Source organism: Perognathus longimembris, chromosome 1, assembly GCF_023159225.1.
Source record: "Perognathus longimembris pacificus isolate PPM17 chromosome 1, ASM2315922v1, whole genome shotgun sequence".
NCBI classification, from domain to species: Eukaryota; Metazoa; Chordata; class Mammalia; order Rodentia; family Heteromyidae; genus Perognathus; species Perognathus longimembris.
In genome coordinates, this window is record NC_063161.1 from 49,944,707 (window position 1) to 49,970,825 (window position 26,119).

Consider the following 26,119-nt stretch of genomic DNA (forward strand, 5'->3'; position numbering starts at 1 on the left):
AGTCCCTTCATTAAACAGGTGAGACAGCAACAAATGAGCGGGTCCCGTGTCATCCAGCCATTTTAATTCTCCAATGTGTATTTTCCTGCAAGTGTACATTGTTCCAGGAATTAAGACAATTCTCTAAATAAACATGTGCCTGGCCACATGCTGGTGGCTCTTACCTGTAATCCCAGCTACTCAAGAGGCTAAAATCTAAGGAATGCAGTTCCAAGTTATCCCAGGCAGACAAATCCTGAGACTCTTATTTCCAGTTAACCAGTACAAACTGGAGAGTGGAGCTGGTGGCTCAAGTGGTAGAGTAGTAGCCTTGAGTGAAAAAGCCAAGTGAGAGCATGAAGTTCTGGGTGCCCCAGTACCAGTGCATGCGTGTGTGCCCCTCACCCCTGAAATTTGTTTGATTTGAATCATCAATCTTAGCTGCTTTGATTTCAATCAGAAATCCTAGAGAATCTAGAACCTCTGCTCTTGAAATGCAGAGAGGAATTTGAGAAAGGAGGGTGTGTCAGTTTATGAATGGGTGGAATGCAATTGGGGGGTTCTGGGCTCACCTGTTCTGGGGCTCCTGAGCCTGGGAAGATCATCCAGGCCACTTCTGCAGGCCTCTGAAAATCATTTTCCTCATTGGAGGTGTTGGCTGGTGCCAGTCAGAGCTGTGTGGCCAGTAGCTAGGACAATCTATATGTTCCCATCTCCCCACAGCTCAGCCCCTCTATGGCCAGAACCCAGGGAGAGGTAGACATAACCCAGCAGAGCCGGGGGTGAATTCCCACCCTAGCACTCAAAATTCTGCGACCTTAGGAGATGTAGGAACTTTCCAAGCTTCTGAATTTTCAATCACAACATGAGGTGATTTGTGCTTTCCTCATAGTTACAACGTGAGGATTTAATGGAGTTATAAAGTCTACGGTATGGGGCGTGTCAGAAGTCAGGTCTGTTCTTCCATCTCTGAAAGATAGGGGGGAGGGAGAGAGGGAGGCAGGGAGAGAGAGAGAGAGAGAGAGAGGAGAGAGAGAGAGAGAGAGAGAGAGAGAGAGAGAGAGAGAGAGAGAGAGAGAGAGAGAGAGAGAGAGAGAGAGAGAGAGAGAGAGAGAGAGAGAGAGGAGAGAGAGAGAGAGAGAGAGAGAGAGGAGAGAGAGAGGAGAGAGAGAGAGAGAGAGAGAGAGAGAGAGAGGAGAGAGAGAGAGAGAGAGAGAGAGAGAGAGAGAGAGAGAGAGAGAGAGAGAGAGAGAGAGAGAGAGAGAGAGAGAGAGAGAGAGAACAGGAAGAGACTTGTCTGGGGAGGCAGACAGGGTCCAATTTGGAGCTCTTGTTTGTTGCTGGCTTGTTTTTGGCAGGGGAGGGGCTTGAACTCAGGGCCTGGGTGCTGTTCCTTTTTGTTTAAGGCAGGAGCTTTACCACTTGAGCCCCTGCTGGCGTTTTGATGGTTCATTGGAGATAAGAGTCACACTGACTTTCGTGCCCAGGTTGGCCTGGAGCCTCCACCCTCAGATCTCAGCCTCCTGAGTAGCTAGGATGATAGGCATGAGCCACTGGTGCCTGGTTCTTCAATGGTTGCCACTTATCACAAACTACCTTTTAACCATTAGGCTGAATCTTCTTCAGCTCCAATATGCAGATGATGCTTATCTCAATGTTTCAGTAAGGATTAAAAGCTGTAATTACAGCAGGTGTCAGTGGCTCACAGCTGACAATCCTAGCTACTCAGGAGGTTGAGATCTGAGGACTGCAGATTAAAGTCAGGCTGGCCAGAAGTTCCTTGAGATTCCCATCTCCAATTAACAAAGCCAAAAGTGGTGGTGAGGCTCAAGTGGTAGAGTGCCAGTCTTGAACCGAAAAAGCTAAGGGAGAACACCCAGGCTCTGAGTTTGAGCCCAAGTATTTGGCACAGAAAAAATAAAATAATAAAATCTGTAAGTAAGGGAAATGAACTTGGATTACCTGGATTAAATGGATGGTCTGAAACTGTAGGCTAGAGGGCCAGAGGGAGAAGGTAGAGGGAAGGCCCATGAGAGGGCTGCCTGGAGGTGGCCCCAAGAAGAGCAGGAGGAAGGGACAAAGCCAGGTGACGGTGGCTCACACCTGTAATCCTAGCTACTCAAGAGGCTGAGATCTGAGGATCATGGTTCAAAGCTAGCCAGTACAGGAAATTCTGTGAGACTCTTATCTCCAATTAACCACCAGAAAACCAGGAGTGGTGCTGTGGCTCAAAAGTGGTAGAGTGCTAGCCTTGAGTGAAAAAGCTCAGGGACAGTGCCTAGGGCCTGAATTCAATCCTCATGACTGAAAAAGAAAAAAGAAAAGAAGGGACAGAAGGAGGTAGAGGAGGGTCTCTAGGTCTAAGACTTATAGAAGTGGAAAAAGAGTTTGTCAGGGAGCTGGCAGCCAAATGAAAGAGGATCAGGCCTTGAGGAGGTCAGGGGGGCATGGTCACTATGGCTAGGGGTCCCTAGGTGTAAGAGGAGTCTCCCTTATGACCCAGGCCTCAGGGCTTTGGAGCCTCCAGCTCCTCTTAGTGTCCTTTGGATGTTACCTAGGAAACAAGGTAGACATAGAGAGAGAGCCAGGTAAGTGCAGCCTTGGGGAAGGATGGCCTCAGCCCAGAGCTCTTTAAGGAATGCAGGATTTGCCAAGAGAGTTGTGTTGCCATGGGAGCAGAGCAAACATATCCTGGAGGCTTGATACAGCCCAATCCCACTGTCCATATCAACAGATCTTTTCCCTCAGAACTATGAATGTGTCACCGGGTCTGGAGTTGGGGTTATCTCTGCTCTCAGAGACCAGGGAATCCAGGCTGTAGATGGCAAGTCTTTCTCTAGCTGAGTTATGTTCTCTTGGTCTCTCTCTCTCTCTCTCTCTCTCTCTCTCTCTCTCTCCTCTCTCTCTCTCTCTCTCTCTTTTAACTTTTTTTTTCCATGCTGAGAATCAAAAAGTCTTCCACATTGTAAGCAAGTGCTCTATTATAACTATACCTACATCCTGTCTATCTCATTTTGTTCTCATAAACACACACACACACACACACATGCGTGCGCGCGCACGCACACACGATGGAGTAGGCCAAATTGATATTTTTTTAAGACAGGGTCTCATAGCCAAGACTGGCCTTGAACTCATGATCCTCCTGCTTCTGCCTCCTCAGAGTTAGGACTACAGATGGAAACTGACTGACCAGGCTACTTGTGAATTAATTCTCCATGTAGCTCAGTGGAGATCACTGGGCACGTTTTTCTTTTTTCACAGTATTGGGGCTTGAACTCAGGCTTGGGCAATGTCCCTTTTCTTAAAATTAAAAAAATGTTATTATAAAAGTGATATAAAAAGGGGTTACAGTTACGTAAGTCAGGTAAAGAGCACATTTCTTTTTTGGAGCACTGTGCCTTTTGATTGAAGACTGGAGCTCTACCACTGAGCCACAGCTCCACTTCTGGCTTTTTCTGGCTTATTGGAGTCTCATGGACTTTCCAGCCTATGCTGGCTTTGAACTTTGGTTCTACGATCTCAGCTTCTTGAATTGGAGAAGGTAATCCACATCAGCAGGCTTGCTTTGCATGCCCAGCTCCCTAGGAACTGGATTTGCAAACATCTATTTTGCATGGGAGCAAAATTTTGCGTATTATCTATTCTCATCCTGTAGACTTTGCCTTTCGATGCCAGTTGCTGCCTCTTTTTGGTTACCCTCAACCCGCTGAATGGGTACTTTCGCTTATCTGACCACCTCCTATGAGTCAGGCAGGCAGTGTGAGTATATGAGACTGGTCTGTCCTGCAAGCCAACTGTTTCATGTAGGAGAACACAAAGCCTCGAAGCCGAACAAGGCAAATGAATGAAAGCCTGGGTGTGAATACGGGGTCTATGGAGTTGATCCCAAAGATCCTGGGGAGCCAGGACAGGCTGTATGGAGGAGGACAAGCAAGGAGAGGTGATGAGAGCCAAGCTGCACATACTGGGCCCTCAGGACATGGGTCTGACAACCCATCTGTGCTCAAGGGTTCTTTCTACTTTCTACTTTCTACTCGACCCTTCCCCATGAGCTTTCTTGCTTATAGACAGCAGAAATCTAAGGGCTGGGGAGGTGATAAAGCATACTCTCAGTAAAGCACTTGTCTAGCATTTGCAGGGACCCTTGTTCTATCCACAGCATCAAAAAGAAAAGAAAGAAAGAAAAACAAAACCCCAAATACCATCTGTTCTCTGGTGGGATATGATTAGTGGGGAGAAAAATGGATGCTTTCTCCCCTTCCTCTGGCTAGTACCATGGTGGGTTTGGGGGCTCCACTGTGTTGTTCCTGGAATGGGATATTTGCATGTGCCAGACAAAACAGAAGAGGCAAAGCTAGACTGCATGCTCTACTGCCTCAAGAGAGAGTGCCATTAGGCGTTTTTTCACTGCTGTGGGTATGCACTGAGCAAGATAGGTAGGTGTGAGCTTGTTATTGTGGTGGACAGAGGTCCCTTAAGTCTGCCAGATTCCTTTACAGAGAAGAGGTGAGTTGATACTCACCAGATATGCTCTGGGCCAATGTCTTGGCCAGACAGTTTGTTCCAGAGATAGGAACAAACAGAGATGCTGGAGGCACCTTCCTTGTGCCCAAGGATTTGGGATCTGAAGCTATGGTGGGGGTTAGCCCATTGGCTCTTGGTGAGTTCATGTAGCAGTCTGGCTGTAGCAGAAGGTTACTAGGGTTCAGCAGAGATCTTCCAGAAGTGCTTCCAAGTTACTTTGGACTTATAGCCAGGCAATCAGCTGCCACACCTCTTAGTTCTAGCTTTATTCCCAGCCATCGCATCTCTGAAACTACAGGCCCATTGACTGCATTCTGTAATAGTCCCTCTTCCAATCTCCTGCTTCAGCTTTTCCCTCTACTGTCCAGGCTACTAGCTTAATGTTTCTTTAGCAAAGCATTACTCATGTTGCCCTTCTGTCTCTTCATTGGCCACTATTACCTATAGAAAAAGCTTGGGCCTTTGGGAGTGCCTCTCCCCACAATTCCACCCTCTTGCCACCAGCTCTTCCACTTCTTCTTAGGAATTTTGACATTTCCAGATCTTTTTATGCATACTTTGCTTTCATCCTGCTGTTTGCCCCAGCTCCTGCCCAGATGCTGGAATTCAAACCTGGAGCATTGTTCATGCTAAGCACCCTCCCTCCCTCCTTTCCTCCCTCCCTCCTTTGCTCCCTCCCTCCCTCCCTTCCTTCTTTCCTCTGATATTGGGGCTTGAACTCAAGGCCTGGGCCTTGTCCTTTGGCTTTTCCACTCAAGGCTATCATTTCACCATTTGAGCCACAGCTTTATTTCTAGTATTTTGGTGGCTAATTGGAGTTAAAAGTCTCATATTTTTTTTTTTTTCTGCTTGAGCTGGCTTTGAACTGTGATCCTCCCATCCCAGCATCCTAAGTAGCTAAGATGACTGGCACCGGATACCCATTACTTTTCTAAGCCCTTCTTCCAAAGTCATACAGCACATCTTAATCCCTTATTTATCTGAAATCAGTGTTCTGTTGGTAGTCACAGAAGGTGCCTGGCTTCAGCCAGGCTCTATTTATGTTTATATAAGCCCTCAGTGTGTACACAGATATCTTTATGCCCCTGTAGCTTTCTGTGTTTCCACATCTTTATTTGTGTACATCTGGGTCAGTGCAGTGGTGAACATCTGTTGTTTTTGCTTATCTAACATGTCTTCCCCCTCTTTGCTCTGCTCCCCTGCTCCTATCAAGTTGGGTAGGGGTCACCCTCCCTCCCCAAGGGTTCTATTTAGTCAAAAGGACAGTATACTATTCTTCCCCTGATTTGTTGGCAGAGTTGGTTCAGAGATAAGCCTGTGATCTATCAACCTAAGGACTGTCTGCCTTGGAACTTCAACTGGAAGCATCCAGAAAAAGGTGCTTCCTTGGTGAGTGTTCTTGTCACAACATGGACATGACTTGTCTGGGAAGGAAGCCAACACAGAGGGAAATAGAGCCAAGAGAGGTCAAGAAACACAGTCCCCACAGTGCCACAGGGCCAGCCCCTCATCTGGCTAGGGCTGAAGCCAAGCTCCCCCCACCCCCCCCTCCACCCCCCCCACCTCCCCCCCATCCCCCCCCCACAACTTTCCAACTGTGAGGACAAACAACCTTTTGTGCTGAAACTGGAAAAATGGAATGTCAGCAGGGCGCTGGTGGCTCACACCGGTAATCCTAGCTACTCAGGAGAGGCTGAGATCTGAGGATCCCCGTTTAAAGCTAGCCCGGACAGGAAAGTCTGTGAGACTCTTATTTCCAATTAATCAGCAAAAATCCAGAAGTGGAGGTGTGGCTCAAGTGGTAGAGTGAAATATTTAAGCAAAGAAGTTCAAGGATAGTGCCTAGGCCTAGAATTCAAGCTCTAGTATTGGCAAGTGTGCATGTGCCTCCTTCCCCCCCCCCCCGTCTCCCCCCCCCCCACGACTGGCTGACAGCTACTTACAATCAAGAGTCTAGAGCCATGGTGAGGATCTCTGTGTTGGATACATGCATTATACACATCGGTGTGCAGGTGTATGTGTGTAGCCATAGGAAGACAATCTGCATGAGGAGTGGGGTGCTCTGTCTTATGAGTTATAGGGATGTAAGGTGGCTGGGCTCCTTGGGCCATGTGTGTGAGGGGGGACAGGCAGAATGTGTGGTGAAGGCTGAGGTTGTATGACATGACATGGGACAGGCCTTGTTTCTGCCCCCCCTTTTCCTACCCATAGGAATGTGTCGTATAAAAGCATTTGCTCAATAAAACTCATGCCCCTACTCTCTTGAGAATCCTATTGCTTTCAGATGACCCCAACCAAATTCTGTCCTGCTCTCAAGGTCACACAGAATCATAAAACTGCTGCTGAGGTCAGTGGTGAAGGTGAGAAATAACAGAGGCTGAGTAGACCCACCTTGCATATCAGAGGAGGAAACTGACAGGTGGAACTTGCTTGGGGCCCAGCCAGATATCTGGCAGATCAGAATCATCACCTCCTGCCTCCCTCTGCTCGAGAAGGTGGGGACAGGGGTGGGCAGAGCCGGCCTTGAGGCTGCTCCCTTTGGAGGGAGGGCTGCAGGTGTTTTTATGGTGGGTGATTAACTTCAATCAGCAGTGGAGTCTTCTTCATTTCCTGGCTGTTTATGGCCTCCTGCTCTGATGGGTGCCCTTGATCCCTGAGCTTTCTCTCCCAGGTAGGCTGGGCTTTCAGGGCATGTTTGTTCCATGTGACTTCTTCCCCTTCCTCCCTCTACTCTTTATTTTGCAAACTCATGGTGGTCTCTTCAAGCCACAGCTCCCAGCCTGCTCCCCATCTGTGCGGAGTGTGGGTGTGTCAGTGTGTGTCACCCCGCCCCGGTTTTCCTGACCTGCCATACACATCGGCATTTCATGTAGGCTGTACAGACCTATGCAGGAGGGTGACAGTGGCCAAAGTAGAGCAGGGTGAGATTCGAGGCTGCCATTGCCTCTCTTCAGTGCTCTGTGACTTTCGCCTTTGTGCCAGCTGTGGGAAAGGGCCTTACTCATTTTTCACTTAGGGCTTGTCCAGGGTGACTGTCTCTGAGATAGTCTAGAATAATCCATGACCAGAAGGATCTGCCTCTCATGTCATTTTCCTGCTGCCCTACCTGGGGCAAGTGGGCAAGTTATACTCCTTCTGGGATGTCATCTCTGTTTGTCTGTCTGCCTGTCTAACTACCTATCTATCATCTATCCATATATCTATCTATCATCTATCTATCAATCATCTATCCATCTATCCATCCATCTATCTATCTATTCATCTATATTAGTACTAGGGTTTGAACTCAGGGCCTCACACTTGCTAGGCAGGCACTCTACACCTGAGCCAGGCCTCCAGCCCTGTTTTCTTTTACTGATTACTTTTTTTTTTTTTTTTTTGGCCAGTCCTGGGCCTTGGACTCAGGGCCTGAGCACTGTCCCTGGCTTCTTCCCGCTCAAGGCTAGCACTCTGCCACTTGAGCCACAGTGCCGCTTCTGGCCGTTTTCTGTATATGTGGTGCTGGGGAATCGAACCTAGGGCCTCGTGTATCCGAGGCAGGCACTCTTGCCACTAGGCTATATCCCCAGCCCCTTTACTGATTACTTTTGAGACAGGGTGTTGTTTCTTTCCCAAGTGAGCATCTGGACAGCAATCTACCTAGTTCAGGCTTCCCATTGTTTCTGGGATGACAGTTGTGTGCCCTGCATCTAGCTTCCCTCTGATGATATGGAGTCTCCTGAACTTTTCTGCTTGGGCTGACCTCAAACCATATGTCTCCCATTATCTTCTTCCCAAGTAGCTAGGATTACAGGGATGAGCCACTGACACCTGGCATTTGAAGGTTCTTAACAAACTCCACAAGTTATGGGCTTTTAGGGGGCGATTAGAAGATGTGTGTGTGTGTGTGCGTGTGTGTGTGTGTGTGTGTGTGTGTGTACACTGGTACTGGGTCTTGAGCTCTGGGCCTAGGCACTGTCCCCTTAGCTTTATTGCTTAAGGAAGGTGCACTGACACTTGAGCCATAGTACCACTTCTGGATATTTGGTGGTTTATTGGAGATAATCTCATGGACTTTCTTGGCCAGGCTGGCTTTGAACCAAGATCCTTAGATCTCAGCCTCCTGAGCAGCTGGTATTACAGGCATGAGCCGTGGGCACCCAGTATGCAGAGATCTATCACTGTGCTGGACCAATGAGTAGGAGCCTGCAGGATGCCATACCTTAGCCAAAGGGGCTCCCATCTGAGACCAAATGATTTGAGAGGAACCTGAGAGTCCATTTCCCCCAGTTTTTATGCTAGTGACTGACAAGCAAATAAGTGAACGAATGATTGCATGATAAATCAAATAAGGATGCTGTGAAGGTATCTGGTCTATACCTCCCTCTCACATTGGTCCTCAGGTTGGCCAGCAGGAAATTTAGAAAAAGATGCTTCTGGAAAGCAGCTTCATTACCAATCTGTCCTTACTGCACTGTTGTGCTGGGGACCCACTCAGCCTTGACCCTGGCAGTGGTGCTGGATTATCAGGCTCTGGGGACTAAACTACCCTGTTTTCTCTCTGAGGGAAGGTGTGTGTGTCAGCATATTTCTATGCTTCTTTTAAATCAAGAACTCTAAGAGCTGGTCTGTTTCCTCTGGGGAGAGAAGGGTATGCTGCTAGAGGTCAGGATATAGGAACCCTAGCTAAAGTCTAGTGGGCAGCCCTGGCCTGGGTACCTGCATGTGTGGATGTGGTCTCCTCCAGGCCATTTGCACATGCATGCTGCAGAGACAGATCCAGAGTCAAGGGGAAGGTACCAGGACCGAGCCTGACCTGCATCTGGAATGGATGCAGGCTCTTCTCTACCTGTCCAATCCAATGGCCTCTCCTGGTTTGGTACTGGTGGAGATGAGGTGCTGAAGGAAGTGAGTGATCTCATGTGTCTGGACAGTTGGGCTGTTTCTCCTTTCTTCATGGTAAGACTCACCTTGCTGTCATCCTTCCACACTTATTCTTCCCTTCTTCCCTTCCCCTCTCTTTCCCTCTCTCCTTCTCTCCCTCTCTCCTTCCTTCCTTCCTTCCTTCCTTCCTTCCTTCCTTCCTTCCTTCCTTCCTTCCTTCCTTCCTTCCTTCCTTCCTTCCTTCCTTCCTTCCTTCCTTCCTGCCTGCCTGCCTGCCTTTCCTTTCTTGTTTTTGCAGTGCTGAGGTTTGAACACAGAGCCTTGCACTTGCTTGGCAAGTGCTCTACAACTTGAGCCACATTTCTACCTTTTTGCCTTATTATTTGTTCAGATTGGGATTCATGGCTTTGTTTAGTCTGGATTTTGACTGCAACTCCTATGTATGCCTCCTCTTAGCTGGGTTTACAGGTTTGTGGCATCATACTTAGGTTGTTTGTAGCTGAGATTAAAGTGTGACTCTTTTTTTTCCTGACCACCCTCATACTTGTTTTAATAATTTCTTTCTTAAAATGATGTTTTTTGGTGCTAGTATTAGGGTTGAACTCAGGGCTTGAGTGCAGCCCCTGAAATTTTGTGCTCAAGGCTGGTACTTTACCACTTGAGTCACAGCTCCACTTCCGGATTTTGGTGATTAATTAGAGATCAGAGTCTCTCAACTTTCCTGCACTGGCCGACTTTGAACCATGGCCCTCAGATCTCAGCTTCCTGAGTACCTAGGATAGTAGGTGTAACCCATCAATGTCCAGCCTTGTTCTAATAATTGTAGTCATAGCTGTTACCAAAACCGGAATGTCACTTCAGAGAACATTCAAAGTTGTCTAATCTCATATGGCGGTGAGACACAAATCATAGGCTCTTAGAGGTGGAAAGAGTGATGTGGAAGATCTGGGCCAAGCCCCTCCCTGATGAAGTGATACTTCTGCAGCGAGTGGCGCAGCTGGAGAGCAAGCGTCACTTCTAGGGATGGGAGCTTGATGCCTCCCCAAGCAGTCAGTCCACTCCCAACCTGGTTGGCTTTAATCAATAGAGTCACTATTCATGAATTAAGAAAACCCCACCATTTGCTACCCATGGACTATAAACAACTCTGGCCTTAAGGCATACATCCCCAAATCAGCCATCAAGTAACTTTATTATTCATACTGTGGTTTACAGAGGGGTGTGCCCACCATCTGTAGCTTCCTATTTAAACTAGTTGTCCTGCTGCCTCAGTGTAAACCCAGCTGTTTCTATGCCAACAATAACATTTTTAAATTGCCCCATCTTTTAAAGATGATTTGGTTACTTTGAGTCAGGGACTTCTTTGTTTTCACTCTTCCTATCTAGTCCCTGTGCTGGCCTGCAAAGCTCTCTCTCTGTGTGTGTGTGTGTGTGTGTGTGTGTGTGTATGTGTAGTACTGGGCCTTGAACTCAGGACCTGAACACTGTCACTTAACTTTTCTTTTTACTTAAGACTAGTGCTCTACCACTTGAGCCACAGGTCCAAGTCTAGCTTTTTGGTTGTTAACTAAAGATGAGAATCTCATGGACTTTCTTGCCCAGGCTGGCTTGGAATCATGATCTTCAGATCTCAGCCTCCTGAGTAGCTAGAATTACAGTTGTGAGACACTGGTGCCTGGATTACCATTGCTTTTTTTTTTTTAAATGTAGCTATTTAGCTCATTTAAGTTTTGGGGGTGATTTGGCAATTACACTACTGTCAAGTTTAGAAGACCTGTATTTTTTTTTTAGCCTATACCTTAGTTCCCTCTAATTTATAATCTGCTTCATTCCTTTGCCCATTCCATCCTGAACATTTCCTCATAAACAGACTCATATGGGCTGGGAAAGTGGCTTAGTAGTAGAGTGCTTGCCTAGCATGAATGAAGCCCTGGGTTGGACTCCTTAGCACCACATATATAGAAAAAGCCATAATGGCACTGTGGCTTAAGAGCTAGAATGCTAGCCTTGAGCACAGAGAGGCTCAGGAATAGTGCCCAGGCCCTGAGTTCAAGCCCCAGGACTGGCCAAAAAACCCCTAAAAAACCAGACTCATATAATAGATAACTTATGATTGGCTCCTTTCACTTAGTGTAATCTTTGCAAGGCTCACCTGCCTTGCAGCAAGCACCAGGATTTCATGAAAAACATGAATAACACTCTGCTAAAAGTGATTGAGCCATTGCTCCATGGTTAGACATTTGGATTGTTCCCAGGCTTGGGTTGTTGTAAACAATGATGTGGTGATGTGAGGCCATCTTGAGCACTGAGAACTTTGGAATGTTCCAGCTCATGATTCTGAGTAAGGAGAAAAGCAACCTGCCTCCTCACTCCCTCCCCTCCCCGCCCCCCCCCCCCCCGCCCCCAGTACTCAGCCTTGACTTCACTGCCCAGGGTCCCTGGACCTCCCCCTATGCCATTTGGAATTGAGGGGCTGGGTTGCAATGAGGAGAGCTTCCTCCTTTCGCCTTTGCCTCTCCAGGAAAGGCAGTTTGGGGCAGAGCAGACTGCTTAGAGCACATTCACCTCATTGCAAACAGGTCTCTTTTGTTGAGCTGGCTGTAATGTGCTGCCTGCAGTGGCCAGGGAACCTTATAAGGAGTTGTACCTGAGGCAGGCCCCAAGCCAGCTCTCTTCTCTCACCACTTGGCTCCCGTCCCCAGGGCCTTTCCCTTTGCCTCCATCCGGGAAGTCATGTTTTGGTGACACACAGGGACCATCAAAGGGGGCATCTCTGACTGTTCCTATCCAGAGGGTGGGCATGTGGCATTGGGAAGGGGTTGGCTGGGGTCTTCCAGCCATAGGGAGTTGACAAAGTTGATGCAAACACTCTAATGCAGAGCTGTTTAGGGGTATCCCAGGGTGATTTCTGCTAGGTGAGCTCTGAGTCATTGTTCCAGGGGTCTCACCTTAAGAAACACTCCTAGGACCAAGGAATCAGCTTGTTGGGGTGGAGGGGCTGAGGTCTTATGAAAGGATCTGGGTGGCTGGTTTGTGTCTCTCTTGCTAACCAAATCAGAACCTTGGGTATAGTCCCCTCTCCCTGAGTCTCCTTTCCACCCCAGATCTCTCCAACAATTGTGGGGGAGGGGAAGAAAGGAAAAGCAGGTTGGCAGTCCCTCCTCCCAAGGGTGGCTCTACCTGTCTGACCAGGCCCTCCTTCTCGCCTTCCGCCTTCTCTTGGTCTCTGGTTTGGCACTTGGCCCACCCACCTTCCCTCCTTCCCTCCCTCCCTTTGGTTTTCTGGAAGAAGTCTCTCAGTCCTGCTGGGTGTGGATGTCTGTTGGACAGGGCTTGGCATACTTTCAGATCTTCCCTCTGAAAATGAAGCATTGTTTCAAGGGGTTGAGAGAGGGCCTTGGTGTAAATAGGTACTAATTGGATTTCCCTTTGCCCAGTAAGAATGCAGCCAGGGAAGGGAAGGGAGAGAGATTGCAAACAGGAGGATTGCAAATCTTTGGATTTGTCTTTCTGGGAGGGATTTCAAAGTGTGTCCTCCTGTGTGTATGCAGATGTGTGTATCTTGTAAGGGGTGTTTGTCTGTGTGTCTGTCTTTTGGGATTGGTGTCTGTCCCTTTAGGAGGGGTGTTCTGGATCTCTCTGTCCCTCTGAGTAGGAGTCCTGTATGCCTGTCTCCTGGGACCCTGGATGTCTCTCCCGAAGAAAGGAGAAGAGGAATCCATATGTCTGTCCTCCTGTCCACTAGAAGGTGGTCAGCTCCTTTCCTTGTTGGGGGCCATGTGCCACCTAGCCCCTGTTCTCAGGGGACCTGAGTTTCTGTCATCTGTTTTGTTTCCCTTGTTACAATGCATCTACCCTACGTTATACCCCGCAGTACCTTCCAGAGAGCCCAGCCCCAGTCATCAGGTAATTACAAGTGGAATCCTTGCCTTGGGGACCCAAACCTGCTGCCTGCACCCACAGCCTGGCCCTGCCTAGCCTCACCCAGGCCTGGAGGGATTTGCTCAGCTCCTTTCTCCAGCTTGCCACAAGTGCAGGTGCAGGGGTGTGTGGTGCCCCAGCCTACTCCTGACTCACACTGATAATGGGCTCTGGGAGACAGGTGGAAGGGCTTGTCCTCGTCCTCTCTGGCCAACTGGGGGAGGGGGGGCCTGGGAAGAGCAGGAGGACTAGGTGGCTTCTGAATGACTCATCACCAGTGCCACACCACTCGCCCCCTCACCTCTTACCCCTGCCCCCTTCACTCATTTCCTCTGATTCATCTACTGGGAGCAAGTGGAGTGACTCCCTGGGGGAGCAATGAGAAGATTGAAGGACCCCCCCACCCCTGCCCCCAGTACTGTTCCTCAATCCCTTGCCTCGTTGTCTCTGTGCTCTTCAGGACAGTGTTCAGTCTGGTCTGGGGAGTTCTGAGATGTTGGGAACAGAGGATACTGGGTTGCATGCAGGAAAAGTGTGTTATTATTATTATTATTTTGTCAGTCTTGGGGCTTGAACTCAGGACCTGGGTGCTGTCTCTGAGTTTTTTCCCTCAAGGTTAGTGCTCTTCCACTTTGAGCCACAGCACCATTTCTGGTTTTCTGGTGTTTCATTGGAGATAAGAGTCTCATGGACTTTCTTGGCTGGGCTCAGCCTCCTTAGTAGCTAGGATTACAGGCATGAGCTGTGGGAGCTTGACTTGATCTTATCTTATACCTACAGACTCAGAAGGGTGTGTGTGGGGCTGGGGATATAGCCTAGTGGCAAGAGTGCCTGCCTCGGATACACGAGGCCCTAGGTTCGATTCCCCAGCACCACATATACAGAAAACGGCCAGAAGCGGCGCTGTGGCTCAAGTGGCAGAGCGCTAGCCTTGAGCGGGAAGAAGCCAGGGACAGTGCTCAGGCCCTGAGTCCAAGGCCCAGTACTGGCCAAAAAAAAAAAAAAAAACAAAAAAAAAAAAAAAAAAGAAGGGTGTGTGTGTGTGTGTGTGTGTGTGTGTGTGTGTGTTCACTCATTCATCAATTAATTCCATAAATATTTATCCACCCCTTTTTGGTATTGTACCAGGTACCCTGTAGAGAGGAAGTATATGATTGGCTTCAGATGATTGGCCTGAAAATCCAGGGGGTTCTGCCCAGATCAGCCTGGGCTGACTCTCCAGAAGGAGGGTCCCATGGGGGTATCAACTTCTTTTTTTTGGCCAGTCCTGGGCCTTGGACTCAGGGCCTGAGCACTGTCCCTGGCTTCTTCCCGCTCAAGGCTAGCACTCTGCCACTTGAGCCACAGTGCCGCTTCTGGCCGTTTTCTGTATATGTGGTGCTGGGGAATCGAACCTAGGGCCTCGTGTATCCGAGGCAGGCACTCTTGCCACTAGGCTATATCCCCAGCCCAGGGTATCAACTTCTTAGAAGAGCCCCACATATCGAGGGACCTTTAACTGCTTCCAGCTTCTCCAGTTTATTTCTCTCAGGAGGGCAGGAAAACAAGACCTAGGAGCTGGAGCTCCAGGTCTGTGTGACCCCAGGCATGTCTCCCTGTTACTTGCTTGTTACAAAGCCAGTATTCCTTCCTTTCTTTCCTTCCTGGTTCACAGGGGCTGAACTGCTCTCCCTTGAGGTTCTTGGGTGGTGCTGGAGAGGGATCCTGGGTGGTAACAGCTCTCTGCTGCCCTCCTCTGAGTCCTGCCTGTAGATGGCAGGTGTTGGGTTAGGCCCTGCCCATTTTGAGACTAGCCACTCAGGTAGGACCTCTCTTGCCCTCCCCTCTGGCTAGGCTCTCTCTTATAAGAGGTCTTTCCTAGGCGCTGCCCCACTACTGAGAAGCAGCTGCTCAGCTTCTTGTCTGACCTGTCTTCGGCCCGCCTGCCTTCACTCCAGCCTCCACCATGTCCATCAGGGTGACTCAGAAGTCCTACAAGGTGTCCACCTCCGGTCCCCGGGCCTTCAGCAGCCGCTCCTACACCAGTGGGCCCGGGGTGCGAGTCAGCTCCTCAAGCTTCTCTAGGGTGGGCAGTGGCAGCAGCTTCCGGGGAAGCATGGGTCTCAGTGGCCTCAGTGGGGCTGGTGTAGGGGGCATCACATCCGTCACAGTGAACCAGAGCCTGCTGAGCCCCATGAAGCTGGAGGTGGACCCCAACATCCAGGCGGTGCGCACTCAGGAGAAGGAGCAGATCAAGAGCCTCAACAATAAGTTCGCCTCCTTCATTGACAAGGTGAGGGGCCTTCCCAAGGGGCCAATGGCCTTGCACACCCTTTCTCCTGGTCACCCTAGTTGGTGGCTCTGCCTCAAGTCCCCTACGAGCTTCTGGTGGACCCCACCATCCTGCAACACTCCCTTACAGCCGGTGTCTTCCCACACACTTTGGTTTGGGCTGGAAGGGGCTTAAGGAGAGGATCTGGATGGCTTGCAACACCCCCCTCCCCTCCTTTCTTCTCCCAGCTCCAAGTCCTGACCTTTTTGTCCACTGAGGGGTCTGGCTTCCTTTGGGGAGCCCGGACTTCTTTCAGGTGTTGAGTGGGAGGAGGCCTCCCCTCCCCCATTTCACTCCTCTTCCATATCATTGCCTCAAGGGGGTTTCCAGTGAGGTGTGTGTGTGTGTGTGTGTGTGTGTGTGTGTGTGTGTGTGTGTGTGTGTACTGGGACCTGGACACTGTCCCTGAGCTTTCTCACTCAAGACTAGCACTGTCCTCCTTGAGTTACATTTCTTTCCACTTCCATCTTTTTGGTGGTTAGTTAGAGATAAGAGTCTCACTGACTTTCCTTCCAGGCTGGCTTTGAACCCCAATCCTCAGATCTCAACCTTCTGAGTAGCTAGGATTACAGGTATAAGATACTGGAGCCCTGGTACCTGGCTCTATTAGTGATTTTTTCTTCCCTCATTTCTGTTAAAAAAAAAAAAGTGGAGGTTCGATGGGATTCTAGAAGGCTGTAGGTGTCTTGATCCAAACTCACAAATGTAGATCGAGGTCTCTGGTGTTGGGGCTCCAAGAGTGGGGTCACCACTAGGCTGAGTCATGACTTAGCCTCTGCCCTGCTCACTGTAATGTGGGTGGGGCCTCTGGAGGGGTGAGGGCCCAGACAAAATGTCTCGGGGGAATTTGCCTCTCCCTGGCTGAGCTCCAGGTGTCCTGGGAGACGCCAGACCTTGCCTAGGGAAAGCCCATTCAGGAGTCAAAGTCTGCAGGCGCTGGATACCTCACCCTGGTTTACATCCTGTTAAACCCAGAGTTTATGGCTTCAGATAACGTGTCAGTCAGTCGGCCAACGCCCCTCTGCCCACTTAGCCCTTGCCCTCTATCATTCTTTCTACCTAGGCTCCACCTTAATGGCTCCATTCCACTCTCTCAGGCTGGAAGGAAGTCCAGGCCAGGTTTTGCAGCCTGGGTCTCTCTGGTGGCCCTTAGGGCTGGGGAGGAGTGGCCCATCTCTGCTGACTGGTTTCTGGGAGGCATTGTGGGAAAGGGAAGAGAGAAATTCTGGAGTCGTTGGTTCCCTTAGGAACTGGAGTCTCTTCTTTTGTGGAGGACTTGCTGGTCAACCTGCTCTCCAAACTGGTTGACTTCTCAGTGTATTTTGCTAGATGTGGGTGGTGGTGGTCCTTAACAAGAGCTGTTAAGTACAGACGTCCAGTGTGAATTTTGTTCTCATGTCTGACTTCCTTTTCTGGAAAATGGGAATTTTTGTTCAAACAAGGAATGTGAACAATTTAACAGTTTCTAGCTTACATTACGCATTCCAGTATGATTAAATGTTATCATCGCTATGATTAAAAAAAAAACACCTCACTAAATTTGGAGAGGAAAAGGATTTACACAGAAAGTGGTAGGAAAATAACTAGATTATACCCTCAGGCATTCTTCTCTTCCAAGTGCCTTTAGTTAAAAAAAAAAGTGACAATTTTGGGTTGATTTTAAAAATGCATTTGCTTCCTTAGAACACATTGATTACTTTCTTTTCTTTTCTTTTTCTTTTTTGCCAGTCTTGGGGCTTGGACTCAGGGCCCGAGCACTGTCCCTGGCTTCTTTTTGCTCAAGACTAGCACTCTACCACTTGAGCCACAGCGCCATTTCTGGCCTTTTTGTATATATGTGGTGCTGAGGAATCGAACCCAGGGCTTCATGTATACGAGGCAAGCACTCTACCACTAAGTCATTTTCCCAGCCCCTCTTTTTTTTTTTTTTTAATTCCTCTGTGACATGCCTTGATCTCATTCTAAGATGGCAATTCCATGGGCGCAAGGATCCCAGGGCCTGTGTGTTTGTGGCCGAAGGGGCACACAAGAGGTGGGGAGAACATCCCTGATATTAGAGAATCTCAAAGGGAGTTGTGGGGGCCAGGGAAGAACTCTCAATGTGTAGACAAGAGCCCTCCCTCCTTCCTTCTTCTCTGGGCTAGTTAAAAGTAAGTTCTGTGCTGACAGGGCCTGACTAAGTTGCTCCAGGTCATTGTCAAGCTGAGGAGATCCAGGCTCTGAGAGAGGCAAAGCCAAAGGTTGATTAGATTGTATGTCTCCTAACCAGTGTTCTCTTTATTTAACATGAAGGCTAAATAATGACAATGGCTTGATAGACAGACTCCATTTTATTTTATTTTTTCACTGTTCTATAAAGTGTAAAGCAAAGCATCTTTAGAAAGCTTGGCTATTCTTTTTCTTTTACTCATTGGTGACACATAATTATGTTAAAGAAGAACAGTTTGGCAGATTTGGCTTCAGGAGGATTCCCCTAGCTGTCCCCTCTGACTATGCCTTTCCTATCGTTAGTGGCTCCCAATCCCACTCACTCTCCATCTCCCCATCTCTCCATCTCACCGTGCTGTTGCCCTCAGGACACAGATGGTCTTTGAAGAACAGCCAAGTAGGTGTCTGGGTTCTGTTCTGGAAGTGGACTGGGGAAAAGACAAGATTTGCTTTCCTCTAGACCTTGGTCTGATATGGACCTGATCTGAGGTGGACCTATTTGCTCTCTTCTCCCTATTCAGGTCCGGTTCCTGGAGCAGCAGAACAAGATGCTGGAGACCAAGTGGAGCTTCCTGCAGCAGCAGAAGACAGCTCGCAGTAACATGGACAACATGTTCGAGACTTATATCAACAACCTTCGACGGCAGCTGGATTCACTGGACCAAGACAAGCTGAAGCTGGAGGCCGAGCTTGGCAACATGCAGGGGCTGGTGGAGGACTTCAAGAATAAGTGAGAGCCCCCCCCCCCCTCCAATGGATGTCATCCTGCCATCCCCATGGGGATTAGAGGCCTAAGTCCCTGTGACCCTTGGCTTATCGGCAGTGTAGCATTGTATAATTGGGATGACCACATGATCTGCTTTACTTGGGATTGTCCTGGCATAATTGCCAATACCATCCATTCTCTCCCAGTCTCAGGACTGTCCAGATGTGGACAAGAAATTATGTGCTGAGGTAGTGCACCCAAATGGGATAGATAGGTGGTCAGCAGGCCTTACTTTTCATACTTTTAACCCTGCCTACTGACCTCTAGCAAATTCCAGAGAGTTCTCTTTGAGGTACTCCTCCCAATGTGTGCCCAATCTAATGTTTATTCACCCACTGGGAAAAAGTGTTCCTACTTTGGGCCTTTCCATTGGCTGAAAGTCTAGTGGGGTTGGGAAGAGGGGAGCAGGTGGGGCGGGCAGAAGAACCAGCCTTTCCTATCCTGCATCTGTACAAAATGAAATTTTGAGATACTGATGCCCTTCTCCAAAGACGTAGGTGGGGCTGGGTGCAGAGTTTCTGAGTGTGTGCTTAGCATTCACAAGGCCCAGGGTTCCATCTCCAGGACCACCAGGACTTCTCCTGTGCCTTCACCCCTCATCCTAAGTCTTTCCTCACTAGGTACGAGGATGAAATCAACAAGCGAACAGAGATGGAGAATGAATTTGTCCTCATCAAGAAGGTCAGAGGGTCTTCCTTGCTTCCCCCACTCCCAAACACTGGATGCTAGGAATTGGAGATTAGGACTAAGCAATTTTTAGATGCTTCTAAACCTTGTATAATTAGGGTGACCCCTAATGCTTCTAAGGAATGGGACAGATTGACATTTCATACCATTTAGATGTGAGAGGTAGATAGAGGGGCAGAGAGGTTGTTAGGTCATTGGGCAGAACTCTGGGCATCAGTGTTGGGAACATGGTGAATAGAAAGGACTAGATTTGGAGGACTAGCTGTAGAACACGTCCTGGAGGAGGAAGATGGGGTGAGGAGGGTTGCAGAAAGTTGAAGGTGTGTGGGCTGGGGCTGCAGGGCCAGTGGGCAGTGGCTGAGCTGGAGGCTCATTCACAAAGTGGGATGTGGATGGAGACATGATGGAGGACCTCAAGTCCAAGCTGTTGAGTGGCTGACGGGTTGGGTGTGGACACAGCTCAGTGCCAATCACTTTGCCCCCAGGATGTAGATGAAGCCTATATGAACAAGGTAGAGCTGGAGTCCCGCCTGGAAGGGCTGACGGATGAGATCAACTTCCTCAGGCAATTGTACGAAGTGGTATGTTCTCCGGGCCTGGAGTGGGAGGGTCCTCCAGCCTGTCAGGGCTCCCACTCTGGGACCCCAGTTTCCAGCACACTCAAGGACAATGTTTTTTTTTTTAATCAACCACTATAGCTTCTGGCAGTTAAAGTTTTTCTAAAGCCCCTTACACCAAGGAGCTGTCTCTCCTCATTTCTCAGTTGAGTAATGGACTGTAAGAGTTGACTCATGCTGGTCATCCTTGCTACTTGGGAGACTGAGATCTGAGCATTGGGGTTTGAAGCCAGCCTGGGAAGCCAAATCTGGATGCTTTCTTATCTTTAATGAACCAGCAAATTGCTGGACTTGCAGATGTGACTCAAGTGGTAGAGGGCCAGCCTTGAGCAAAAAGCCAAGCAAGAGTAAGAGGCCCTGAGTTCAAGCCCTAGTGTTATTGTACATGCACGTGTGCATGCAGGTGCACACGTGCACGCGCATGCACACACACACACACAATTTGTTCAAGGTCATCATACAGAGAAGGCTGAGCCAATTAACTCAGGCTCACTCAGTTCCACTCTGGCTCACTTGGTCCTGTGTTGGATGCTTGTGTGCTTAGTATTGGTGATTGAGAGCAAGGACAGGGCCGGCCCCCTTGTTTTTTTTTCCTCCTCCATGTTGCATCTTTGATCCATCTTCTTTATGCCAGGTCTTTGATCTCCTCTCAGCCTTGGTTCCCACCTGCTCCCTTCTGTTGTCTTACCTCTAAGGGAGGCTCTTCTGCAAAGAGGGGGTTCCTTATGTACACAGGCAGAGCCTCACTCCCACTCGCTGCCCTGCAGGAGATTCGTGAGATGCAGTCCCAGATCTCGGACACCTCTGTGGTGCTGTCCATGGACAACAGTCGCTCCCTGGACATGGATGGCATCATTGCCGAGGTCAAGGCCCAGTACGAAGAAGTCGCCAACCGCAGCCGGGAGGAAGCAGAGCGTATGTACCAGATCAAGGTGAGGAGCAGAGTTGCTAGGTTGGCCCTCATGTCCTGGCCGCCGGTTTGGGGCAGGGTTGCAAACCCCACTCTGCCTGCTGAGAAGTGGGCATACACAGAACCAGTGCCTGGAAGTCTGGAAAGGGGCTTTCACTGGTGTGTGTGTGGGGGTGTGGGGTGGGTGTGCGCGTGCACATGCACACCCGTGTAGTGACTCAGCTGAGTGGGCACCTGAGGGTCTGCGAGTCCCTTCCAGAGCCTCACTTCTCATCTTGCATCCGTAGTACGAGGAGCTGCAGATGACGGCTGGGAAACACGAGGATGACCTGCGTCACACCAAGGGGGAGATCACTGAAATGAACCACAGCATCCGGAGCCTGCAGGCAGAGATCGAAAAACTCAAAAGCCAGGTACTGTGGTGCTGAGCATGGACTGGGATCCTTGAACAGATTGAGGAAGAGGAGATTGTGTGGGAGGGCATCCGAGAGGCAGTGTCTAGCCAGCTTTCTCAGAGAGTCCTGAGAAGTGCCAGGGACACTGAGGATCTCTGAGACCAGAATAGGCTGAAAGGGGGCTGGGCAGGTAGGCTGGGGTTCCCCCAAGCTTGCCTGGTTTACTCTGTCATGTGTATCAGGGCAAAGCTGGATTTTGTTGCCTTGTTGAAAGCCCATCTCCTCTCCTGTCCTCTTCTGTCTCCTTCTCCTCCTCCTCCTCCTCCTCCTCCTCCTCCTCCTCCTCCTCCTCCTCCTCCTCCTCCTCCTCCTCCTCTTCCTCCTTCCTCTCTCGAATCCAGAACTTGTGTACTGTCCCTGAGCCTTTTTTGCTCTGCCACTTAATCCATATAGCTTGACTTCCAACTTTTTGCTGGTTCATTGGAAATAAGAGTCTCTCTGACTTTCCTGCCTGGGTTAGCTTTGAATTTCCGTCTCCAAATCTCAGCCTCTTGAGTAGCTACGATTACAGGTATGAGCCACAGGCTCCTGGCTTGTAGAAAGTCTTGAACACAGAGATCGGGATCCAGTGGAGAGGTGTGTGTGTGTGTGTGTGTGTGTGTGTGTGTGTGTGTGTGTGTGTGTGTGTGTGATAGTATCCCGGGTGTGATACAGGTGAGGGGGAAGTGCTCAGCAGCTCCTCTTTCCCATTCTGCTTTCTCAGTCACAGGGCAACATTTTCTTTGAGCCAAGTGGAGTCAGTTTAGATCTGGCAGGGAGAAGGGCACTAAAAGAGGTTCCAGGTGGGTGGGTGTGGGGGAGGAGGCCTAGCAGATAAAGATGTCTCATGCTCGCCTGTCCTCCTCCTGCAGAAGGCAGGCCTGGAGGCCGCCATTGCGGATGCAGAGCAGCGCGGGGAGATGTCCATTAAAGATGCCAATGCCAAATTGGCTGAGCTGGAGGCTGCCCTGAAGCGGGCCAAGCAGGACATGGCGCAGCAACTGCGCGAGTACCAGGAGCTCATGAACGTCAAGCTGGCGCTGGACATCGAGATCGCCACCTACCGCAAGCTGCTGGAGGGCGAGGAGAGCCGGTGGGTTTGGGGACTCCTCACTGGACTTGAGAGTCCCGTCTTGGGACCTGGAGTGGGAAAGAGTGGGGCAGACCTGTGAGTCCTCTTGGAATTTGGGGCTTGTGCTGGGACCCAAAGGGCCCGAAGTTGGTTCTGACATCCCATCTGTCTGTGTACAGGTTGGAGTCTGGGATGCAGAACATGAGCATCCGTACCAAGACCACCAGTGGCTACTCAGGTGAGCGTCCTGGACCCTGGACATAGTGGCTCAGGGAGGCCCAGGCTTTGAGATGAGCTGCATTCAGTAGTAGCAGTGGAAGGAAAATCCAGGAAATGGTGTCATTCTTAGGACCCATATAAGAGTTACTAATAGAAAATCCTCAAGTAGCTGCTAGCTGGAGGCCAGTCCTCTGTCTAGTGCTTTCCTGCTTTAATTTTACATTTAAATTGTGTGTGTGTGTGTGTGTGTGTTTGTGTGTGTGTGTGTGTGTGTGCATGTGGAGTGTTGGTAATGGGGCTTGAACTCAGGAGGGCCTCATGATCTGGCTTAGCTTTTTGTTCTCTAGGCTGCTGTTTTACCGCTTGAGCCATACTTCCACTTGCAACTCTCTGCTGGTTCATTGGAGATGAGGGTCTCACAGACGTGTTTGTCTGGGCTGGCTTTAAACCTAGATCCTTAGATCTCAGCCTCCTAAGTAGCTAGGATTACAGGAATGAACCACTGGTGCCTAACCCTCCTCATGCTTTATCATTTGCTTTTTCTACAACTCCTCTTGAGCTGAAGTTGCTGGGCCCAGTTCAACGCTTTGTTCAGGGACAAGCAGCCAATAAAGACATGCTTTCCTGCCTGTGCTGGCTTCCTTGATGGCTCTGAGGAGTGACCCAGGCAGTCCTAGGCTCAGCAGATCTAGGCCCGACTCTTCATCTCTAAGAGATGAGAGGGGAGCGGGGCGGCCTGGGCCGATGGGTGGACTGGGTGGACTGGAGCACCGGATTGGCTCTTGCGCTCATGTGGCTGCCTCTATCCTTGACCAGGAGGGCTGAACTCAGCCTATGGGGGCCTCACAAGCCCTGGCTTCAACTACAGCATGAGCTCCTTCCAGCCCAGCTTCAGCTCTGCGGGGGGTTCCAGCACCTTCACCCGTACCACCAAGGCTGTGGTGGTGAAGAAGATCGAGACCCGAGATGGCAAGCTGGTGTCGGAGTCTTCTGACGTCCTGCCTAAGTAAACCACTACTATATCCTCTCCTAGCTGAGGCCCCTCGCAGGCTGCCCTTGGGCCTGTGGGGGAGACGGCTGGACAGGAGAGCACATGAGCTTATCTGAGGCTTGGCCTAGCCCTCAGTCCCTACTTGGGAAGAGTCTACTCCCTGGAGCATCCCTCTTGCCTGTGCCCCATACCACCAAAATTTTATCCTTTTTTTTTTTTTTTTTTTCCAAAATAAAGCCTCAGCTGGCTCTGCTAACTGACCTTGCTGTGCATGTTGTCTATGTCCACAGTAGGAAGGAGGTGGAAAAGAAGTCCTTTCCTGCTGGGTGCGTGGCTCATGCCTATAATCCTAGCTACTCAGGAGGCTGAGATCTGAGGATCACGGCTCGAAGCCAGTCCAGGCAGGAAAGCCCAAGAGACTCTTATCTCTAATAAATTAATCATAAAATCCAGAAGTGAGGCTGTGGCTCAAGTGGTAGAGCACTAGTCTTGAGTAAAAGAAGCTCAGGGAGAGTGCCTAGGACTGGCGTCCAAACACCACTACTGACAAAAAAAAAAAAAAAAAAAAAAGAAATCACTTCCTGGGTCTTGGACACTAGAAAGGGCCTGGAAAGTAAGGCATGCTGGGTTAGGGAAGTCAGCATCCTGCTGGCTATTCCCAAAGAGTGTCCTTTACTGATGGCTGGTTATGGCTGACATAGTTCTGGATTGTTTTCACTGCGCTCTTAAATACCCAGGGCCATTCCAGCTGTGCCACACATTCTCTGAGGTAGGCAGAGCAGGTTGCAGAGGTTCTTTCCACGTCCCCCTTCAGACTGCAACTTCGGGAGCTATTTGCAGAAAAGGAAAGCCAGGCTTCAACATAGCCAGTATTGGCTCATCCAGAAAGCGGTCAGCCTACACTTGTACTTCTTGGCTAGGTTTCCATGTGGCCAGGTGTCTTGTTTTCTTTCTTTTCTTTTCCTTTCTCTTTCTTTCTTTCTTTCTTTCTTTCTTTCTTTCTTTCTTTCTTTCTTTCTTTCTTTCTTTCTTTTTTCTTTCTTTCTTTCTTCCTTCCTTTCTTTCTTCCTTCCTTTCTTTCTTCCTTCCTTTCTTTCTTTCTTCTTTTCTTTCTCTTTCTTTCCTCCTCCTCCTCCTCCTCCTCCTCCTCCTCCTCCTCCTCCTCCTCCTCCTCCTCCTCCTCCTCCTCCTCCTCCTCCTCCTCCTCCTCCTCCTCCTCCTCCTCCTCCTCCTCCTCCTCCTCCTCCTCCTCCTCCTCCTCCTCCTCCTCCTCCTCCTCCTCCTCCTCTCTTTTGGCATAATAGGGTTTGAACTTGGCCTTGGCCTTGCCCATGGCCTTGACAAGCAGGCACGCTACCACTTGGGACTTGTTCCCAGCCCCAGAGAAATCTTTTTACCTCCGCTACAGCCAGGGATTAGGGAGGCCCCATCTCCCCACCTCTCTGGAGGTCCAGAGTCTATTCTCAGCCATGGGGTGTGGCATGCCTGTGGTTTCTAGAAGTGGAGATAGTGCTGGGTAGGACTTGGCAGCCGCTCATGGCCTCTTCCCTGCTCCATTCACAGTCGCCCCACCCAATTGCTTCTCCCTCCCCTTCCTACCCTCACCCACTGTGTTTGTGGTGAGAAGGGCATGCTGGGTACACACGGGTGTGTGCACGTGCCAAGAACTATGTCAAGGGGTTTGCATGTCGACAATCCCCCAGGTTTAGGAAGCTGGGAGGTTAGGGGACACTTGGATGGGAGCAGTTATAATTCTAGCACCCCTGCCTGGCCACCCTTGTGGAGATGGAGGCAGATGGAGGTGGAGCTAGTGTGTGGGAAATCCGGGCACCACTGAGATAAGGGCAGTTCAGATTCTCTGAGGTCAGGGGCTGGGATGTAGCTCAGTGGCAACGCGCTGGCGCACTGGCCTAGCAAGTGCAACATCCTGGGTTTGATCTTCAGCACCAAAAAAAGAAAAGACAAAAACAAATTAATTAAGAAACCCTCCCAACAACAGATTCTCTGAGGTGGAGGAATAAGCATGCTGAGGGTGGGGAGTGGGGGCAAGCTGGCAGCGAATGCTCAGCGGGGTCTTGTGGTGGGGCCCCTCCATGCCTCCTGGGCACTTGGCTTCTCTGCCTCTGAGGGTGGGCTTTGCCACCTCCCCAGCTGCTCACCTCAATGGAGACTGGCTTTTAGGCGGGCCAGGCATCCGGACACCCCCAGCCCCACTTCTTACCCAGTCCAGGGGGCCAGGGCCAGGGATCTGCACTTGTCACAGGAAAGAGATGAAAACAACAGTGTGCAGGGTGCTGGTGGCTCACGCCCATACTACTAGCTACTCAGGAGGCTGAGATTGAAGGATCGCGGCTCAAAGCCAGCCTAGGCAGGAAAGTCCATGAGCCTTTCATTTCTAATTAACCAGCAAGAAGCTGGAAGTAGAGCTTGAGTAGAGAAGCTAAGAGCTAAGTTCAAGGCCTAGTGCCTGCAGGTGGATACACACACACACACACACACACACATACACACACACACATGCATGCACGCCTGCACACATACACAAGAACTCTTGCCCACTGGGGCCCCAAGTTAATATTTCCAATTGTGCCCCACCCAATCCTTGAAGCCAGCC

General features: G+C 49.9%; 1 protein-coding gene across 1 annotated transcript in view; it reads left to right on the top strand.

The window, feature by feature from the left end:
• The window catches only part of Krt8 (keratin 8), a 39,797-nt gene extending 16,032 nt beyond the window's left edge, over positions 1–23,765 (top strand). Inside the window, exons 2-10 of the mRNA XM_048363810.1 lie at positions 15,152–15,562; positions 18,331–18,539; positions 19,196–19,256; positions 19,748–19,843; positions 20,647–20,811; positions 21,077–21,202; positions 22,096–22,316; positions 22,475–22,533; positions 23,331–23,765. Of these exons, the coding sequence (XP_048219767.1) occupies positions 15,236–15,562; positions 18,331–18,539; positions 19,196–19,256; positions 19,748–19,843; positions 20,647–20,811; positions 21,077–21,202; positions 22,096–22,316; positions 22,475–22,533; positions 23,331–23,524 (1,458 nt within the window). The 5' untranslated portion in view covers positions 15,152–15,235 and the 3' untranslated portion in view covers positions 23,525–23,765. The remainder of the gene's footprint in view (positions 1–15,151; positions 15,563–18,330; positions 18,540–19,195; positions 19,257–19,747; positions 19,844–20,646; positions 20,812–21,076; positions 21,203–22,095; positions 22,317–22,474; positions 22,534–23,330) is intronic.
• Positions 23,766–26,119: the final 2,354 nt, after the last annotated feature.